At 36.3% G+C, this 20791-nt stretch overlaps 2 protein-coding genes across 9 annotated transcripts in view; one reads left to right on the top strand and one right to left on the bottom strand.

The window, feature by feature from the left end:
- Nucleotides 1-598: 598 nt before the first annotated feature.
- The window catches only part of LOC128265202 (protein Tob1), a 30459-nt gene continuing 10266 nt past the window's right edge, over nucleotides 599-20791 (bottom strand). For 4 of the 6 annotated variants that reach the window (XM_053001068.1, XM_053001067.1, XM_053001070.1 and 1 more), the window contains exons 2-5: nucleotides 11628-12534; nucleotides 10185-10361; nucleotides 8759-9243; nucleotides 599-3679 (exon numbers count right to left, since the gene is read on the bottom strand). In XM_053001068.1, coding sequence (XP_052857028.1) covers nucleotides 2878-3679; nucleotides 8759-9243; nucleotides 10185-10361; nucleotides 11628-11780 — 1617 coding nt within the window. In that variant the 5' untranslated portion in view covers nucleotides 11781-12534 and the 3' untranslated portion in view covers nucleotides 599-2877. Of the gene's footprint in view, nucleotides 3680-8634; nucleotides 8698-8758; nucleotides 9244-10184; nucleotides 10362-11627; nucleotides 12535-20791 lie in introns of those variants that run through there. The other 2 variants (XM_053001072.1, XM_053001073.1) reach the window with 2 other exon arrangements.
- Nucleotides 13200-17002, top strand: LOC128265200 (uncharacterized). 3 transcript variants are annotated; one of them, XM_053001064.1, is made up of 9 exons: nucleotides 13200-13557; nucleotides 13612-13716; nucleotides 13776-13919; nucleotides 15247-15358; nucleotides 15414-15547; nucleotides 15597-15737; nucleotides 15798-15983; nucleotides 16039-16491; nucleotides 16622-17002. In XM_053001064.1, exons 1-9 carry the CDS (start codon nucleotides 13357-13359, stop codon nucleotides 16988-16990), a joined length of 1845 nt encoding a protein of 614 aa, XP_052857024.1. In that variant the 5' UTR covers nucleotides 13200-13356; the 3' UTR covers nucleotides 16991-17002. The 3 variants fall into 3 exon arrangements, with proteins under 3 accessions (XP_052857024.1, XP_052857025.1, XP_052857026.1); XM_053001065.1 differs by having other exon boundaries at nucleotides 16039-16486; nucleotides 16622-16947; XM_053001066.1 differs by lacking the exons at nucleotides 13200-13557; nucleotides 13612-13716; nucleotides 13776-13919 and having other exon boundaries at nucleotides 15178-15358; nucleotides 15418-15547.

The following is a 20791-nucleotide window of genomic DNA, read 5'->3' on the forward strand; positions in this document are numbered from 1 at the left end:
TCATATGTATACTTGTATACGAATATATATATATTCATCATATATATAAAAGTACAAAATTCTTGTTTTCTGTTTTCCGTTTAATTTTTTGTAATTTAAATACGCTCTAATATATCTATGAAAAAAAGTGCCTAATCCCTAATGTGTGCATGTCAAATGGTGTCTGTAGAATGTATGTCTGTAGGTACTTATACTTATGCGCCACTATGATCAGAATACAAAAGCGAGGCCCAATCAATCCGTAATTCGCACCCTTTGCCTTTGGCTTGGCTTGATTCGGCTCTTGCTCGTAGTCAAAGGAGCTATAATTAGAAGCTTCGTTAAGGTACTTAAATGTTTCATTAAATTTCTGTTTTCAGTGGTAGGTTTAGATACACACATCATCTGTAGGATGTGTAGGTACATATTCGAATACATTTTTCAAAAGGCTGAAAAATTCTCTTTTCTTCAAATTTTTCACATTATTTTATTTTTTGACTAAGCAATAAATAAAAGGTTTGCACAAATTACAAATGTTTGTTAACAAGGCAAATATAGAATGAATTCCGTTGCTTCGCCTATCTATCTTATAAGTATTTTCCTTCTTTTATATCCAACCTACTTGCTTTAACCAACATATATTAGGAAGTGTTTGCATTCATTTTGGGACAAAGAAAATTACATATTTACATTAACATCATATGTTACATTGGGGACTAGTAATAAATTAAACAAAAATGCTTTCTTGGTTTCTTGTATTTAATTTTTTTAATAAAAGTAAGCATTCATATAGCGCAAGGTATTTTTACGTAAGCCCATATAAAAAGTATAAAATGTTTTTTTACTGTACTCGATTTATAAAAATTACAAATGTTTATATAAAAATAGATATATATATATATACAAAAAAATACAAAGTCAAATGGTAATACATACAATATAACAGACAACGAAAATATAAATTTTCTTTAATTTTGTAATTTTTTTAGGTTTTAGATTACTCGAAAGTTTTTTACAGCTTGCACACTTGTATCTAGGGGTAAAAACACTAGCAGTGTCACGACAACCTTGGCACTCTTATTAAAATCAAAACATGTTAATAGCCATCAGACAGGAATTACAAATACCTGTTACAATTTACCTAGTACATGAGTTCTTGTCAATTAGGTCAAGTGATTGAACAAATAATGTTTTGGGCAGGGCGAAATTAGTGGATATCTTAAGACCTAGAGGTTTATGCCTTATATATCAGACAAAAAAAAATCGATATTTTTGCCTACTGTTTTGACAAAGTCACATTTTTAACGCTATTAAACTAAACTGAGAAAATGGAAAGTCCTTATTTGCTAGTCCTTGATTTTTAGAAATATTTCATTTTGATCAGGTGTGGGGCAAAGTTTTGGTTTCTGTTACGCTTTTATGTGTTTACTTTCAATAACAGGGCTACACTGCATATTCAGTCTAAACGTTTGAGTAAAAATAAAGGATTTTGCGATCGTTTTTTTTAATTTTTCAATCTATCAGCGGTTTTTTCAGAAATCTAAACAACCAAAAAGTAACGTGAAATAAACAAGTTTCTTGGAGTCTGTTTGTTTTTTATAAAGTTTTTAAAACATAAATAACGCCTTACCTACTTAAAAGTACATTTGAAAGCAAAAGATTTTATAGAATGGATCCGATCTGCATTTGAATTTTTAATGAATCTGCTTTTCTGGTTGTTTTAAAAGAAATTTCAACAAAATCAGCTTTAATAACTCACCAGAATGTTTATCATAAAACTATTAATGATCATAAAAGTTCCATTCTACCGGTACCTGTACTAGAGCAAACTTAAATTTTAGTGACAAATGAGCTCGAAACACCTTTTGACGGTATGTAAAAGTAAAAATTGTTGTTAATATTGCTTGAAATTTTCGTCTGCAAGGTAGCTCTAAGATAAGTACAAAATCAAAATAACATTATATATAAATACAAAGAATTGGATGGAGGACTTTCTACTGTTAAAAACTTTCTTCACAGGTCAGGACTGCATCTCTATTTATATTCAATAGTGTTGACTTTTAAACATTTGTGGTTTTTTAGCAACTTGATCTACAAAAATGATCTTATCTTTGGTTTACAACTAATTAAAAACTTAAAGTAAAAGTTACTCCTTAGTTGGATAATTAAATATATTTATATGTATATATATATATGTCCATATGCATAACAAGTAAAAACAGTTAGTTGAGACATTCTAGTTGTCCATGTATATATATATTTGTGGTATTATTTCTGACTGCTTATGGGTTTGTTACTCTTATCCTTGCCTTGCGTGTGATGTGTCGCAAACACAGGTGCCTATGGCTACATTTTACATATCTTTAATTTTCTATGCACACTAAGTTTTAGTTATTTATATTAAGCTTGCTTCTGACACCAGGGAGAAACTGTATCATGCTGTCTTCTTTTCTGAATTTACAATAAAATAAGTATTGTTAAGGCTGATATATATCTGTATATACGACCCGTGCATATCTACATTTATAGGCCCCCACACAGCGCTGGTCAAGTTCCACGGTGTTTGGCCCTATCCACATTTATATGCATCTGTATATACGTCAGCATACAGCTCTTCCTTTTTCTTAGCTTATACACTGTGACTGTGTCTGTTCTGAGGGTGTCTAACATCGTATCGAAACGTTCCTATAGACATGCAATTAATGTGACTGTTTTTCTTGCAAGGATCCTTATCGCTCAGGATTGTGTTGTTCTCCCTCCTCCTCTGAAGATACCACCACTCCACCCCACCTAGCTCCATTCTACCCTTCCCATCCTCAATTTCGTGGTAGTTTGGCCTGGCCTTCATTGTACCTATGCTGGATGCCCTCCTCTTGGTGACTGCTTAAGGGGGGAACTCTAGTTGGCCACCAACAGCTGCTGGTACGACGATCCGGAGCCGTAAAAGGAGCTTATGCCGTCAATCAGCTTGCTGTTGCTGTTCCCCGGGGACGAATCCTGAGCAGCGGGCTGCTGCGTCTGGTGGCTACTGGTGGTGGAGGCGGCTCCGGTGGCGGCACCAGCGGTCGAGGGGCTGGACGTCGCTGCCGGCAGAGGGGGCACCACGCCTACGGTGGGAGTGCTGAGGGGGCTGTTGTCAGCCGAAGAGTCCCCGGTAATGGCCAGGGCTACCGACGGTGAGGTCTCCTCCACCAGGGCCACGCCGCACTCCACGTTCAGTCCGAAAGAGCTGTCGCTCCTGTTGGGGCGGTCCAGGCCGCCGGATGCTCCTCTGCCCTGCTGATGGTGACTGCCGGGGTGGCCGGCGCCGAAGTAGCATGGCTCCAGGTATGTACTGTACTTGTTGGCTCCTGCACTCCCGGTGCCGCTGACGAAGAGCCCCAGGCTGGCATCCGCGTTGAAGTGCGGCTCAAAGAGGTTCCGCGGATTGCCGAACGGCGGGTACAGGCCGATTGCCATATTCGGGTAGTAGAACGGGTCGGCGGCAGGTGTACCGGCGGCGGCGCCGGATTGGCCTCCACCCAAGGACAGGGGATTAGGTGAGAGGGAGCGGGCAGGGGACACGGCTTCCAGGCCGCCGAAGGCCGACACCGATGAGCCCGCGGACGGGACGACTCCGTGGCCGTGGTGCATCTGCTGCTGCATCGCGCGCTGCTTGATGTAGTTGGAGAACTCAGTGGGCGACATGCGGTAGGCACTGCTGGGGATGTACAGATAATAGACGAGAATCAGACAAATATCGATGATAGAACTGTATGGTCTGCAAAATACTTGGTAGATAACAAAGACCGAAATCATTAATATAAGCTTTCTTAAGAAAACTACAAAATAGTGTTAAATGTTTAGTAATCAGTTTTGAGAAAAAAAAAGTATTTTTGTTCAAAAAAATTGAAAACAAGAAGGAAAGCAAACTTCGGCAAGCCGAAGTTCATATACCCTTGCAGCTAATGCATTAATTAAATACTTTTGAAAACATTTAAATTATGATTTACTTGAGTATGTGCTAAAAAAAAACATTGAAACTATGATGATTTGCAGCTCAATTATTAGATAGTTATTTTATATATTTTTATTATTTCTATGGGAGCTATATGCTATAGACGTCCGATTTTGATAAAATTTATACCATAATTCTGAAATAATTAAACATTGCTATATGTCGAAGAACTAAACAAAAAATTAAAAAACAGCAAAGTTATAATTTTTTTTCATTTATTTTTCCGATTGTTCCTATGGGAGCTATATGCTATAGTCGTCCGATCCGGCTCGTTCCGACTTATATACTACCTGCAATAGAAAGACAACTTTTGGGAAGTTTCATGCAGATAGCTTTAAAACTGAGAGACTAGTTTGCATATAAACGGACGGACAGACGGACGGACAGACGGACGGACGACGGACATGGCTAGATCGACTCTACTAGTGATGCTGATCAAGAATATATATACTTTATAGGGTCGGAAACGTCTCCTTCACTGCGTTGCAAACTTCTGACTGAAATTATAATACCCTCTGCACTGGTATAATTAATGGTTATTTATGTTCATTTTTTCCCTTAAAAAATAATATTTTTGCACAGCCATGTAAAATTGAAAAAAATTTAGTTTTGTGTTTACTATACCCGTTTCTCGTAGAAAAAAGGCTATATTGTTACCGTTGAAAATTATGTAACAAGTAGAAGGAAGCGTTTCCGAACCTATTAAGTATATATATATTCTTGATTAGGATCAATAGCCGAGTCAATTTCCTTGCCATGTCCGTCCGTTTGTCTGTCGGTCTGTCTGTCTGTTTGTCCTTCCGTCTGTCTATCCGTCTGTATGAACGTCGAGAACTCGGAAACTATAAAAGCTAGAGATTTTAATCAAAACACGCTCACTGGAATGCCCACAAATCGTGAAACATTTAACACGTCTGTCAAGTCACTCTGAGACGTGTTAGATCATAGCTGTTGTACTCTGTTGTGTGTTTTGGTCAAATTTATCAAAAAAAAATCGAGCTATTATTTATTATTTCCTTAGCCGTCGCTCTGCCGCCCCTATACCGCTGTTGTGACGACAATCGCTGATGTAAAGACGCACGCTCTTAGCTTCTATTGTTGGCTATGCAGTTCAACAGATGGCGCCATCTAAACTCCGATTATTTTGTGGGGAATATTTAGTTTAAAATTTGTTTGCTGAGTAACTGGTATCTAAAAAAAACGGGTATTTAATTAATATCTTGCAGGAAATTGATAAATTTGGCGATTTTAAGCGATTGATTTTTGGATCAAAACAATACATGAATAATCATTATCTGCAGTCCCTGGTAGATAGTGTCAATAATTTCGTTTTTAAGTGAGAAGATGTAAAGTGTAAAAGATAAATGATTCGAAAAGACTTGAAATTAAAAGCAAAACGCAGCGAAATATACACTTATTTTTTTCAAAAATAACCAAAATTAGCTAGTTTTACCCGATTGTTTCTATGGCAGCTAAAGGATATAGAGATCTGATCGAAAACCCTTTTTTGGATAAACCTTTTCCAAAAGTTTTCCTTCTGTGGCTGGTGGTATATAAGTCGGAAAGGGCCTAATTGGACGACTATATTATATAGCTCCTATAGGAAAATAGTATGCAAACGCCATATTCAAGTGGCCTGACTTTAAAATACCCGATAACAATAGAGCTTTAGGTTGCGTCATCTACCGAACTTCAAGGTCACTTCTATAGGCTAAGGCGAACAGCACCTCGAATTTTTAAATATCCAAAAATGAACGTAATGCTAATAACTTCTAAAATAACGGTTCGTTTCGGAAAATTGTGTGGGTCAATAGATATTGAACATATTCAGCTTAATAACTGGCCTTTACCATGCCTCAGAGTGACATAAGAAACGTTGATATACATATGTATATAGTTTTTGAAAATTTGAAAACTCGACGTTCATACGGACAGGTCGACTCTGCTATTGATCCTGATCAAGAATGTACAAGGTGATTCACAAAAATGTTGCGTTTTAAAATGGCTATACAACAAAACGGGTGGATATTTGTTCAATCTTTTTTTTATTAAATAGCCTTAACAATGCGCTTTATTTGTGGAAGACTACTTGATGCGTTTTCAGTTCACGCAATGGACCGAGGAGCGCTTGGTTATCGAAAAATCATCTTTTCAGATAAAGCTCATTTCCACCAGGGTAGTTTCGTCAATAAGCAGAATTTCAGCATTTGGGGCCCTGTAAGCCCCCACGTCGTCTTGGAAAAGCCAATGCATCCACAGCCATAGGCTGTTTTGTGATATATGTATGTGGTCAGGCGGCAAAATTGGCTCGCCATAATCGTCAATGTTGACCGCTATCGCGGAATGTTGGGAGCCTTTTTCTTCCCTCGAATGGAAGTCCACAATACAGTCAAACTTCTGAGCGGTACCTTAGAATATCGAATAATCAGCCGAAAAGGCGATATCAACTGGTAGCTTCGCAGTGGCGATTTGGCCCCGTTGTACAACTTTTTGTGGGGTCCTTCAAAGATAAGTGCTATGCTAACCATCCAGAAACGACTGACGACCTACAGCACGAAATTGAAGTGGTTATTAAGGTCATTATCAAAATGTGATGAAAAATTGGGTCGATCGGATGACTGCAAGGCATTCCAGGGCAACCATATGAGTGAGGTTGTCTCCCACAAATAAACCGCAATGTTGGGGCTTTCCAAAAAAAAATATTTTTTAAAACTATACAACTGTTATTTGTGTAGTCATTTTGAACGCACATTTTTTCGTAGGCCACCTTGTAGGTATATACTTTATACGGTCGGAAACGCATTCTTCTACCTGTTGAATACTTTTAAACGAGCACATTATAATTGTTTATAAGGGGAATAAAAAGAAAGAAAGTAAAACTCGGCAAGCCAATGTTTATATAACCTAGAACATAAAAGTAATACTCTACAAAACAACTATAAGCCGATGTGTTTAACAAGAAAAGAAGCAAATTTAAATATTCTTTACAACATCTAAATATCGATTTATAAGCGTATATGTTTAAAATTATTATTATTACGATCATTTTCAGCTCAATTTTTCGATCGTTCCTATGGCAGTTAAATGCTATCGTTTTCTGATGTTAATATAATTAAAGGCGTAATTCTAAATTGTTAAACCATTACTATGTAAAACAAATTTTTTAAACAAAATTAAAAATTAAAAAATAGAAAATTTACATTTTTTTAATATATTTCTTTTATTGTTTGATAGTTCTTATGGGAACTAAATGTTCTAGTCGACCGATTTTAATAAAATTAAAACCGTAATTCTGAAATGTTAAACTATTACTATTTGTCGAAGAATAAAAAAAATTAAATAACAAAAAAATTATATTTTTTTCATTTTTCTTCCGAATGTTCCTATGGGAGCTTTATGCTATAGTCGTCCGATCTGGCTTGTTCCGACATATATACTACCTGCAATAGAAAGACAAATTTTGGGAAAGTTTATTGTAGATTGCTTGACTTGTTTGCATAGAAACGGACGGACATACGGACGGACGGACATACGGACGAACGGACAGACGGACATGGCTAGATCAACTCTCCTAGTGACGCTGACCAAGAATATATATACTTTATAGGGTTGGAAATGTCTCCTTCACTTCTGACTTAAATTATAATACCCTCTACAAGGGTATAAAAACAACTAAGTTAAGTTGTCAATCGTTCCCATGGCAGCTATATAATATTTATTTTTTGATTTTTATCAAACTAAAAATGTATTTTTCAAAGCGCAAAAATCCCCTGTATCTCGAGGAAAAGGTGTATATGTTAGATAACAATGAATTATGTCGATTTTTCTATTATTTTCCTTTTAGTTTTTGGATCTATGACAGCTATATGGTTGTCTGATGAAATTTTTATTTATATAGATCATAACTCGGAACAGACCGGATGGGTGTACTATATCATTTAGCTCCCGAAAGAAACAATTTAACAACTTCGTTTCTAAGCATCATTTTTAACGATTTCAGAAATACGGTTTTAGTTTTATACAAATTTTAAGACTATTTCATATAGCCTCCTTAGGAAAGATCCAAAAATAAATTGCAAGAAAATTGAACAGCCGACAGAAGTTTGATGCTTTAAACATATACGGATATTCTCCAAGATATTGTTATTTTTTACGCATATAGACAAATGGTTCAACTAGCTTTAAAACTGATGGACTAGTTTGACAGACAGCTTTATAAACTCGCCTGGTTTTGCTAATCATGAATATATATACTTCGTAGAGTAGGAAAATTTCCCTTTTAGTGAATGGTTAATTTTCGACTGAATTTATAATACCCTTTGCAGATATTTTTTTATGAAAATCAATCGACTAAATATATAGGTATTTCATCTGTTATAGAAACGATAAAAAACGCATTTAAAAAAAATAACTTCATTTTTTCATCTAAGTTTAAAAATATTTCATTTTTTGCTAATTTAAAATTTTCAAAATTTCATAACCGTTTATTCTAAACTATTTGTGTCTAGTTATAAGTACTTTTACTTTCTACAATCACTTTTTTTCTTGAGTTGTCAGACTTGTCAGATGAGAACTTAAATCAATAAATTTCAAAAAACTCTCAAAATCTAAAAAGTTAACGATTTTGTTTATAAGATCCTTATAAACACATTAGTTAAGGGACAAGGAAAAGTGATGTTCTCTACCATAATGTACCAAAAGGTAACTGTATAAACACTGGCCTTTTTAAGCAAAAGAGGATCAAGTCTTATGATTCATTAACAGTTCGTTAAAAGGTCTCACCTGTTTGTGCGCTTGGAGCTGGTCTTCAGCTTGGTACTGCCGAATTTAGTCTGCGCGAAGGTAGCCGTGGTAAAAGTTAATGGAGTTTGGGCGCCGCGCTGCATAAATGCCCCGCCGGAGGCGTTGGCGGTGGCGGTGGCACTATTTCCCGGCACCGGAACGGGAGCGGTTGCCGGACCGGGTCCAGGCCCCAGGTTCGACCCGGAACCCGCTCCAGAGCCCGAGCTGCAGCTGCCAGAGATCGTGGGGTTCGGACTGCCCTTGTAGGTGGGCGAGCTGGAGGCAGCCGAATGCGGCGAGGATCCTGATCCCGCTTGGGGCAGCGCCAGGGGAAGGGCCTTGGGACTCAGACTCAGGTTGTTCATGGTCGTGTTCACCGCGTCGATGGGACGAAAGCATTGGGCCTCCGGATTAAACATCTTCGTGACCTCTCGGTCCGCCGAGTGACTGTCCTCGTGGTTCTCATTGTTCTCCGTGTAAAGTATCTAGGGATTCAAAAGGTGATCAGTTTAGCAAGAGTTTCAAGACCTCATACACCTAATAGTGCTGTCTTATTATTTCGCTAAACCCCATAAAGCTCAGTACAATATATGAATGCTTTTACAGAATGGCCAATATTCCGGGGTGCTACGTAGATTTCGTTCAACCGATTGTCCATTCAAACTGGATTGTAGTTTGGTTGAAAGAGATTTCTGAGTCACGCAGATTGTAAAAGCTGGGATGTTTGATTAAAATAATTACTTTTTAAATTAAAATACATTAGTTACTTTATTTTTTTAATTATTAAATAGTTGTCAAAACTTGACTTCATATGATCTCATTAAAGCTTTGTGTAACCACGCCATTCTATGGATGTTCAACTGCATATAAATAAAGGAATAAAGAAAGGAAGCAAACTTCGGCATGCCGAAGTTCATGTACTCTTGCAGCTTTTGCAAAAATTAAATATTCTTAAAAACATTAAAGTTATGATTTACTTGCGTATATGTTTATAAACATTGAAGCTATGATGAAAACAGAGCTATTATACCCTTGCAGAGCGTGTTATAATTTCAGTCAGAAGTTTCCTATAAAGTATATATGTATGTATATTCTTGATCAGCGAGAAAGTTTAATTTTATTTAATTTTTAAAATAGCTGCAAGGGCATATGAGGGATATTGCAGTTAGTACTTATTATAATAAAGCATTATGTACTAGATTTAATTTGTTAATTAAATAAAAAGGGAATAAACAATGTTAAAATTATAGGATTTTGGGCAAGATTTTTTTTTAAATTTACCAATAACAACGGCTTTATACTACAGTTGCCGTAGGGCATTTGTACATTAACTGCAAGTCTACACTTATTGCGATATTAAATTTAAATTTTTTCGAAAGCTTTAATTGCGATTAAAATGGAAACTAAGTAGAAACTCGGCACTTACCTTTACGGCACCCTTTTCGCCAATGCGAAAGGAAACCTCCCCGGGATCCACCCAGACAGAGAGCTCATTGGGCAGGTTCTCCAGGATATCGCCGATCGGCACCCCGCTCTCCCTCGCCGCACGTTCCAGAACCGAATCGATGGGATCGCCGGTCTTCAGGCAGCGGTAGGCGGAGCCCTGCATGGAAACGCGTTAGGGGAGTTGAAACAAAAAGGAAGCTAGCTTCAGCAAGCCGAAGTTTTTATACCCTTGCAGCTATTACAAAAATGAAATATTTTTTAAAATGATATTATTTAAATTTGAATTTATAAATTTGTTTGTATATTTTTCGATGAATTTTTTAATAGTTCCTATGTAACATTGTGTCAGATTTGTATAAAATTCAAAACGTAATTCTGAAATAATACGCCTTTACTTTACCTCGATAATTGAAAATTTAATTTTTTTTCGATTGTTTCTATGAGAAGATTACAATAATACTTTACTACAGATTACAAGTTACTTTACTTAATCAAAAAATAATGCGTACAGCGTCCCAAATTTCTCTAATTAACTTAACCACGAACGTTTAAATGTGGGACACTTCCTGTGATAGCGTCTCAGTCAAATTTTTAATAGTTTTTGAATGAAAGCGTTTTAAAGAGCAAGCGCTCGCAGAAAAAAACCGCTCCACAAAATCTTTAAACGCGTTTTTCTCGAAAATATATTTTTTTAAATTTCTAATATTATAACTCAACGAGAAATTTACTGATCAACCATAAATTTAAAATTGGTGTTTTTGAATATATTTACTATACAATGACCTACGATCTTTGTGATTGATTGAAAATTGCCAAATTGGCATTACTAAACGACTTCTTTTTAACCCAAAAAAAACTTTTTTTCAAACGTGCGCAGTTGTGTTAGTTCTATTAGTAATATTTTTTTTCAAATTTTAGGTCTTTGCATAGGAAATATATTCCTATATTTTAACCTTTTTGAATTAATTATGCTTCTGCTACTCCTTTGACGGAATCTTGTCTTCAGTTGGGGAAACTTTTTTTTCTGCACCTCCGATGAAAGCATATAACTCCCTTATTTTTCATTATATTTTGTAAAAAAAAAAATTACAAAGTATAGCCGAAAATATACCTTATTATGTTCAAAAACTTTTAAAACTTTAGTCGATTACTTTCTTCCTAAAAAAAAAATCCGCAAATCGTCTAATTTTCTATTGGTTACACTGTTAGAGCCCTTTAAATCTGAGAAACTAGTTTACGCAGAAACGGAAAGAAGGACGGACGGAACAGACGGATATGACAACATCGGCTCTTTAGTAATGCTGGTCAAAAATATATATCCTTTATAAGGTCGGAAATGTCTTTTTCACTGCGTTGCAAACTTTTGATTGAAGCTATAGTACCTTCTGCAATGGCATTAAAAAGAAAAGAGCATATGGCTCACCTTGAAAGGCTTCTCCGGATACCAGTGGCCCTGGAACTTGTCGCGCAACGCCTTTTCCAGCTCCTCGCCGAATATGTTTACGCGTCTACGTGGCAACTTGTTATAAAGATAGGAAATGACAAAGTTCAGGGCGACCTGGATTTCAATATGCATTTTGGCGTGGCCTTCACTACGGTCTCTGCCCACGTTCGGGATCTGGGACTCCGGCCTGGTTTGATACCGGTTACGTCTGCTGGTCCGTCTCCGGATCGGTGGCCGTTATGGGGGAGGGCGCAGCTTGAGCTGCGACTTCTGGTGGTTTTCTAGCGATGAGTCCTGTTTATAAGTGCTCTTTGCAGATCATCCGCACATTGATGGTAATTTGGAATACTTGGCTACTGCTGTGGCTTGATGGTTTCGTACCCTTTAGTTCTGTTCCTTTTATTATTTTTTTTTGGGTTTCTCCTTTTTGTATTTTTTTGCTTGGTTTTTTCTTGTTGGTGGGGGAGGTTGGTATTGTTGTTTAGTTAATGTTTTAGTGTTTCACCGTGTGAAAAATATATCTGTAAATGTTAAAGTTTCTCGTATAGAATGAGAATCGTGTTAATTTGAAATTCGAAAAAGGTGTGTTTATCTTGCTTTTAGTTGTCGTAATAAGCGTAGTTGCCTAGATCCTATATATTTATGTTGTATTTACAAGGCATATTTGAATATTAAATTATATACAGATGTGTGTTGTGTCTTTTGTCGTCGGCTTTTATTTAGCAATGGGTGAACGTGTACCAAAAAGGTTTTTGCTTTTTCTTCTCTTGTTGTTGCATATGTGTCGATTCTCTGTGATTTGGCAACGCGACGACGCTTTCTTAAAACTTTTTCATGAATAAAAGTTTATTAGGGACTTGCACTTCAATCATATGGCTGGTGCTATCTGAAATAAAAAAAAAAAGGTTTAGTTATTAAAATACTTCTGATCAAAAATATATATATACTTTATAGGTTGCAAACTTTTGACAGAAATTACAGGGTGCCCACGAAAAAATTCCTTTTAAAACTGGCTATAAAAAACGGGTGAATGTTTCTCACAAATATTTTTTGTTTTGAATAGCCTTAACATTGCGGTTTATATGTGGAAGACCACTTCATTCATATGGTTGCACCGGAAGGCCTTGCTGTAGGTTATCCGATCGATCCAATTTTTCGACACATTTTGATAGTGGTCTTAATTGGGACTTCTATCTTGTACTTTAGGTCGTCAATCGTCGCTGAATGGTTGGCGTAGCACTTATCCTTGACGGCACCCCATAAAAAATAGTTCAAACGAGGACAAATCGCATTTGCAAGGCGGCCAGTTGACTATTATTGATTATAATTATTTGGTTTTCTAATGAATTGCTCAAAAGTTGAACTGTAAAGTTGGCTAAGTGGCACGTAGTGATGTCCTGCTGAAACAATGGAAAATCTATTTATCTCTTCTCTGTTATATTAAGCAAATTATGGGAAACTAACCTATGGATGTTATTCAATTATGATTCGTTCAACTAAAATTTTGGTTCTTGAATACATAACATTTAAGTCGACTTACTCATTGAACCTTATGCCACTTACACATAAAACGTAGTCCAGACTCTTATTAATAAACAAAAACTTGTCCAAGACCCCTATTTGGGTGCCTAGATCTTAGACAAAAACAAGGAACAGGAAACGCCCCATACAAATAACCAACCACTAACAAATCCATATTTCCACACACATGGCGGCCAAACGCAACCGCGATGCGGACATTGTCAAGCACAAGATGGACCTACGGGCCCGATTCAAAAAGCTGGTTAGGGCCGTCATTATGAACCAGTCGTGGCTTTCCGACGAGGAGGAGCAGGGCATCTCCATGAATGTCAAGAAGAACGTTGCTTTGATGCGTCAAAAGCGAAAGCCCGGCATGATAACCCTAGCGGTGAGCTGGGCCTTAGTGTAATGAACGGCAATACGATTTAACAAAAATTTGCAGGAGAAGGCACTGTTGCGTTCCAATCCCACTCTGAGGACAATTGAGGAACGTAAAAAGCTTTGCATTCTGATAGCTGGACTGAACTGTTTCTCTAGAATTCCACCGGTAAGAGTAGAATTTAATAAATGTATTTGATCGACCAAAATACCCACTATCGAGCTTAGAAAATACGGGCACGCATGGTGCCAGTTCTGAAGTTTATGTTCATCAGTGAAACGCGGTTGATTATCAAGAAGGGCAACATGCCCATCTCAGTCTATTTTATACTGAACGGTGAGGTCGAGATGAAGAAGACCGTATACAACAAGGTAATTTGCAAACATCCTATTCCTCTTCCCGCCATAAAGTATATATATCTTCTAGCCAGATTTAAGCATGTTCGTCTGTCCGTCCGTCCGTTTCCTCGCAAACTAATCTCTTATTTTAAAAACTATCTGCATGAAACTTTTCAAAATGTGTGTTTTTTTTGTACAGGTAGTATATAATGGTTTTAGTTTTATCAAAATCGGATGACTATATCATTAAGGAACCATCAAAACAATATTAAAAAAAAAACAAATTATAACTACGTGGTTTTCAATCGATTTAAAGAAATTTCTATAATTAATGGTTTGATATTTGGTCATTGCGACTCGCGAGATATGAGCAAAATAACATTAGCATTTAACTCAACTGTTCGTTATGTGCTTAATTTATATAGATTTGACCATGTATCACACTTGACTAATAAAATTCTTGAACTTAATTTATAAATCTATAAATTACTTCTATGAAATTGTGACCAGCCACGAACCAATGTATCTGAGCATCAAGCTCATTCCTGCAATATCTCAACGAACTAATAACTAAATATGCCCTGGCAGTCGATCTCTCTGCTCGAAGAGGCAGTTCTACGTCAATGCAATCCGACTATGGAATAGTCTACCACACGAACTTAAAACAATTACTATTAAAAAAAAGTAAACGAAATTTACAAATAATAAATATTATTAGAAAATTAAACATATTCATTAAAATATTATAAAATTCCGTCAAATAAGATAGTTTTTAGGTGTTTATATTTAATTTTTTTATAGTATATTGACCAGTGCCTTAACAATAAGCATATGCTTGCAGCGCTGGGCTAAAAACTTGAAAAAATAAGAAAAATAAAATTTCAGATTCACGGTTTTAATTTTATTAACGATATCATATAGCTGTCATAGGAAACATTGGAATAAACATCAAAGCATCACTGCTTTATAGGCACACAAATCTGAATAGAATTGTTATAAGGAATATTTAAATTTTGCAAAAGCTGCAAGGGTATATAGACATAAGCTAGTTTGCTCTCTTTCTCGTTATTATTGATGCATACACACTCGTAATCATGTCTTGAGTCCTTAAAAAATTCATAACGAATTTTTGCTAACTATCTTATAATTTCATTCACTAAAGCCAGACGTACTGAATAAAAAATGCAAATCAAATAAAAAAAAAACTAACCAATAAATAATGCAGGTTCAACACATGCTAAGAGCGAGCAGCAACTCTTCAAATATCTAAAAAGATTGTGCGTTGCCAAGCTTTAAAATAAACTTGCGACATAATGGAATACCAAGCGAAAGTTGATAAGTTTTTCATTCTCTTTGTAAGACTACAAAACAAGAGGAATCAGTGCCGGAGGCTATATTTGGTCCAGGAGATTGCTTTGGAGACGTAGAAATGGTTGAGGACTGTCCAAGGATGAATTCTTATCAGCCCATGTGTAAGTACTGAAATTAAATTCTTGGGCAAACCAGTCTCAAATTGTTTTATTTCAGCTAGTTGTGAGGTCCTATCGATTTACGACGTGGACTATGAGCGCATCTTAAAACCATTTATGTTGAAACAATGGGACGAAAAGAAGCTTGCCCTAAAGGCATTTGACTATTTTGATTTTCTAAACCCGGAGCAGGTGAGTCTCGGGAGGCAGACCCATACGGTTGACTGATTTTCGTCCCCAGATCATTCTCGCCTGCAAATACGCCTACTTGGTGCAGTACGAACCTTTGGAGACCATTTACCTGGGGGATAAAGGCTCCCTGGGCTTCGTGCGATTCGTTCTTAGCGGAGAGTGCGCCATCTTGCAGTGTTTGAATATGACGGTACATATGTACATCTTTTCGCAGTCAAATTTAATCAGCAACAGTTGGCTTCTATTATAGGCCACCCACAAAGACGGAAAGACCAACTACGAACTGACCGAAATCGACAAAGATAAGGAGGGACTTGATATGTTCCAGTTCTGGAAGGACCTTAGCATGCACACTTCGTTTGTGGACATCCAGGACATTCTGGCCTCGTCCTCCTCCTCCGAAGAGGTTGAAGGTGCCACCAAGAAGAAGCAGACGGTATTTGTTTTTATTGATTAAACTTAAGCTGTTGTTCCTAATGAATTCTGTATAGATGCGCAAAATGGGACTCAACGAAATCCAAAAGAACTGTGGCATACGCACCTCTGCCACACCTAGTCGAAAAAAAGCAAAACCAAGGAGAACAATGAACCTGCAGGCTCAGGCCCAAGCCAGGAAAACACAATTAATTCAGTCACTGCGGCGGGGAACTCCTTGGCTGCCGGGCGCTGCTCTGGGTTCATACGGGGACGACGACTCTATGGACGACAACGAAGACGCCTTCGATTACGACGAAGATCTCCTTGATGAGTACGCCTCGGATGACAGCACTTATGATTCGGACAACGTTTCCATGGACAGAACCATGGTGCAAGTTCAGCTTAAGCGACGCACCGCCAAAAGTCTTGAGGCGGAGAAGAAGGAGTCCAGTACATCATCGGAAATATTCACGGCTAGTTCCTTATGCAACGATAAAATCAGTTATGATGGGACAAAGACAGGTGCTGTGAGTACTGAACTCATCACAGGTGGTGATCTTTTGGGGGTGGTTTGCTTATGGAAAGTCCCAGCTGCGACCAGCCGCTCCAAAGATCATTTCAATTGACACAGTCAACGATCGCTCTTAACCTTTTTAGGTCCCAGCCGAGACACACTTTATAGACGTGGGCTCACTGACCTATGGAAGCATCTTTGGTCTGGGCGAAAAAATGGAACATCGTGTAATTATGGCCCGCACCGTTGTACAGTGCCTGCTCATCCCGCGCTTCTGGTTGCTCGAAGAGGAGCAGAATCCGGGCAACATTTGGCACCGCCGCAGGTTCTATTTTGAGTGCAATGTGCCCTCACGGCAGGATCTATTCACCAACTTTCTCAAGACCCGGCAGTGGAACAAATTTCGACACGACTACATTCAAGGCCTGCTAAACCGCGAGGAAAAGGGCAACATCACCAAGGAGGAAGATATTCCAATCATGTGCTGCATCGTAGAGACAAGCGATGATTAAAAGTCAGTTCCAAATTTCCTGTGCTCTTCAATAAAATAAGCTTGCAGTACTTTGAATCTTTGACCTAATCTTGGGTCAATAACGTGTGGATGAAAATTAAGTAATTTATTCGCCAACCATTTATGGGCTTATGACATTGCTAATTTTTTTTATTAACTATACGATTTTACGCAAGTGCGAGCAAGACATCCTATGACGATTCCAATGAGCAATGAGTAAGGGAAATTGTCGGAACCGATACCCGATAGTAAAAAACATGAACCGGAACCACTGGGGCTGATACATCAATGAGCAAAATTGTATTTAAAATGTACAATTTTGCTCACTCATTGGAGTTGACGACAAAACGGAATAAAAAAGCGAGGCTTAAATGTATACGAAATATTTTTTACCATTTAAAGGTAACAACTGAAAACCTTTAAACGTTAAAATTAGCGGGATAAACACAATTGTTATATTGTTATATTCAAACAATAAAGTTTGAATTTAACCTTAAAAAGGCACTGTGATCGTGAACTTATTACCAAATATATCTCAAGCAGTATCCATATTGTTGTCTCTGTCTCTGAGCTTCAATGAATCCGTTAATGAATGAGGCGAACAATTTAGTGCCATATCCGTATTACTGTTACTTACTGGCTTAAAAGATTGTTGTTAAACAAGGTGCCATCTGAAGGTTGTTACCCACTCAAAGTTTTTGTAACGGGTCAATGATAAAATCTAAAATTATTATTATTATTACAAAACCTTTGGGTGTATGAAAACAGACAAAATGTACATACAGTTGTGGCAAAAAATGGCTCCACTGTTCAGATATTTATTTGTAGTGCTGTAGAATGTTGAGTTTAAACATTATTTTCTTTTCCTTTTTTGCACAAAATAGGGCTACATTTCTACAAAATGAAAATTATTACTTCCAGAATGCAAACAGTTTTTATAATATGGGACCATTTATCAAACAAGGTGCAAAATGGAACGGCAAACAAATAACACCATTATGGTTTTTCGTTTTAAAGGATAAACTGTAAATAACTTTATTTAAAAACAAGAAAGGAGGCAAACTTCGGCGTGCCGAAGTTCATATACCCTTGCAGCTATTTCAAAAACTACTATACTCTTGAAAACGTTAAAATTATGATTTACTTGCGTGTATGTTTAAAAACATTGAAGCTATGATGATTTTCAGCTTAATTATTCGATAGTTCCTATGCCAGCTATACGATTGTTCCTATGAGAGCTAAATGTTATAGTCGTCCGATTTTGATGAAATTTAAACCGTAATTCTGAAATATTTAACCAATACTATATGTCGAAAAACTAATAGAAAAATTAAAAAACAGAAGTTATAATTTTTTTTAAATTTTTTTTCCGATTGTTCCAATGGGAGCTATATGTAATAATCGTCCGATTTTGATGAAATTTAAACCGTAATTCTGAAATATTTAAGCATTACTATTTGTCGAAAAACTAAAAAAAAAAAATTAAAACAGCAGTTATAATTTTTTTTATTTATTTTTCCGATTGTTCCTATTGGAGCTATATGCTATAGTCGTATAATACCCACTGCAAGGGTATAAAATTACAAAATAGAAAAGTTGCATTTAAAAAAAAAATTTTGATATATATGTTTATTTTTTACATGGGAGCTATATGATATATTCGTCCGATTTTGATGAAATTTAAACCGTAATTCTGAAATATTTAAGCATTACTATATTAAAAATAAAAATTAATAAACAGCAATGATATAATTTTTTAAAATTTATTTTTCCGATTGTTCCTATGGGATATAGTTGTCCGATTTTGATGAAATTTTAGCCGTAATTCTGATTTATTAAACCATTACTATATGTCGAAGAACTAAATAAAAATTAAAAAACAACAAAGTTATAATTTTTTTTATTTATTTTTCCGATTGTTCCTATGGGAGCTATATGCTATAGTCGTCAGACCGACTCGTTCCGACTTATGTACTACCTGCAATAGAAAGACAACTTTTGGGAAAGTTTCATGCAGATAGCTTTAAAACTGAGAGACTGGTTTGCGTAGAAGCGGACGGACAGACGGACATGGCTAGATCGACTCTCCTAGTAATGCTGGTCAAGAATATATATACTTTTTTTTTTTAATTCTTTTGGGACATATATATGCCCAATATATAATTTAGAATTACGCTTTTAATTTTATTAAAATCAGAAAACGATATTATGTAGCTGCCATAGGAAAGATTGAATAATTGAGCTGAAAATCATGATAGCTTTAATGTTTTTAATCATAAATCAAAATTTATATATTTTAAAAATTTTTAAATTTTTCTAATAGCTGCAAGAGCTTATAAAGTTGTCTTGCCCAAGTTTGCTTCCTTTCTTGTTTTCAATTAATTTAACCGATTTAAAATATGGGAGCTATGTGATATAATTGTCCGATTTATGTACTACCTGCAATAGAAAATTGAAATTGAGAGCCGGACGCATTTCCGTCCGTCTAGCTTTGCTAGATCGACTCTCCTAGTGATGCTAATCAAGATTATATTTACTTTACAGTTTCGGAAATGTATAAGGGTATAAAAATATGTTTTAAAATGTTATGCCAGAGTCATACAACTATCCTAAAGTAAAGATTCTAGAGTTTGGTGGCCTTAATGCCGAGTAGTTGTGTTGTTTTCGTGGCAACCAAAGATTCGCATTACATTTTAATTACTTAAGGATATATAAAGCTATATATTTTGACAACCAATTTAGAAAGCATTACCGAACTTTCGTTTCGTTAATCGAATGGGTTTTTTAAATAACGCAACTGTTGGGGATAGATTTTTTTCTTATTAATAAACAAAATTGGCAATAAAAAACAAAAATAGTGATTTCTTAACAAAAAAAAAGGGAATGGAAATCAATCATAAGTATTTCTTAATATTTTTGTATTACGGCTTAACAGCACGCGTCACGTAAAAATAACTCAAAAACAACAAGTCCTCAAAGATTTTTTAAATAGATTAGTTTAATAAAGAAAAATTTTTGTAATTTTGTTTAACGTTTAAGAAAGTACCAATGTCGCGATTCTGAAAATTATTCCTATTCGTGGCATAAACGAAGAAAATAATACAAAAATTATAGTTTTCATAAATGCTTTATATATACATATATAAAATATTACTTCAAACATTATAATCGGGTTTTTTGCGTTAGGAAATATATTAAGCCTTTAAACGTGTATCCTGTTAAATGTAAGGATTAAGGGTAAGTAATCAAGCTTCTAAGCAAAAACAAAAACCTCCACTGAAAATTTTGACGCAAAAAACATTTGTATATGGAATTTTTTTTTCGAAAAAGATATTTTTATTTTGAATACTGTTCATTTATTTTTAGTGGGACCGTTTTTAGGACATTGGTTTTTAAGAAGCTTGTTTGTAATCACTGAATCTATTATAACTATCATTAGTGAGCGGTGTGGACTTTTCGAATGCATTTTGTGCAACGGTTTTCCATCCAATTATGTCCGCATATATGCATGCGCCCTTCTCTTCCTACGTCATACAGGAAATTTAGGTTAACTGTTTATCCGATGGTAGGGCAGCCCTACCGCATTCGGGAGCGAAAGTGGAGCACAGCTGAGCGGCGGGCCGAAGGCACCCACGTAACGGTATTGGGGGCTCGTGGTAGAGCGACCTTAAGACTGCTCGCTCTCGCTCTCTGAGGTGCGTGCGAGCAAAGCTGTATAGTTGCACCATATTTGTGGCCTTCGAGTGTCGGTGTTCTACGAACACATGTACGTATGCAAGGTGGTCCCGTTAGCTCTGCCGAG

Source organism: Drosophila gunungcola, unplaced genomic scaffold, assembly GCF_025200985.1.
Source record: "Drosophila gunungcola strain Sukarami unplaced genomic scaffold, Dgunungcola_SK_2 000100F, whole genome shotgun sequence".
Lineage (NCBI taxonomy): Eukaryota > Metazoa > Arthropoda > Insecta > Diptera > Drosophilidae > Drosophila > Drosophila gunungcola.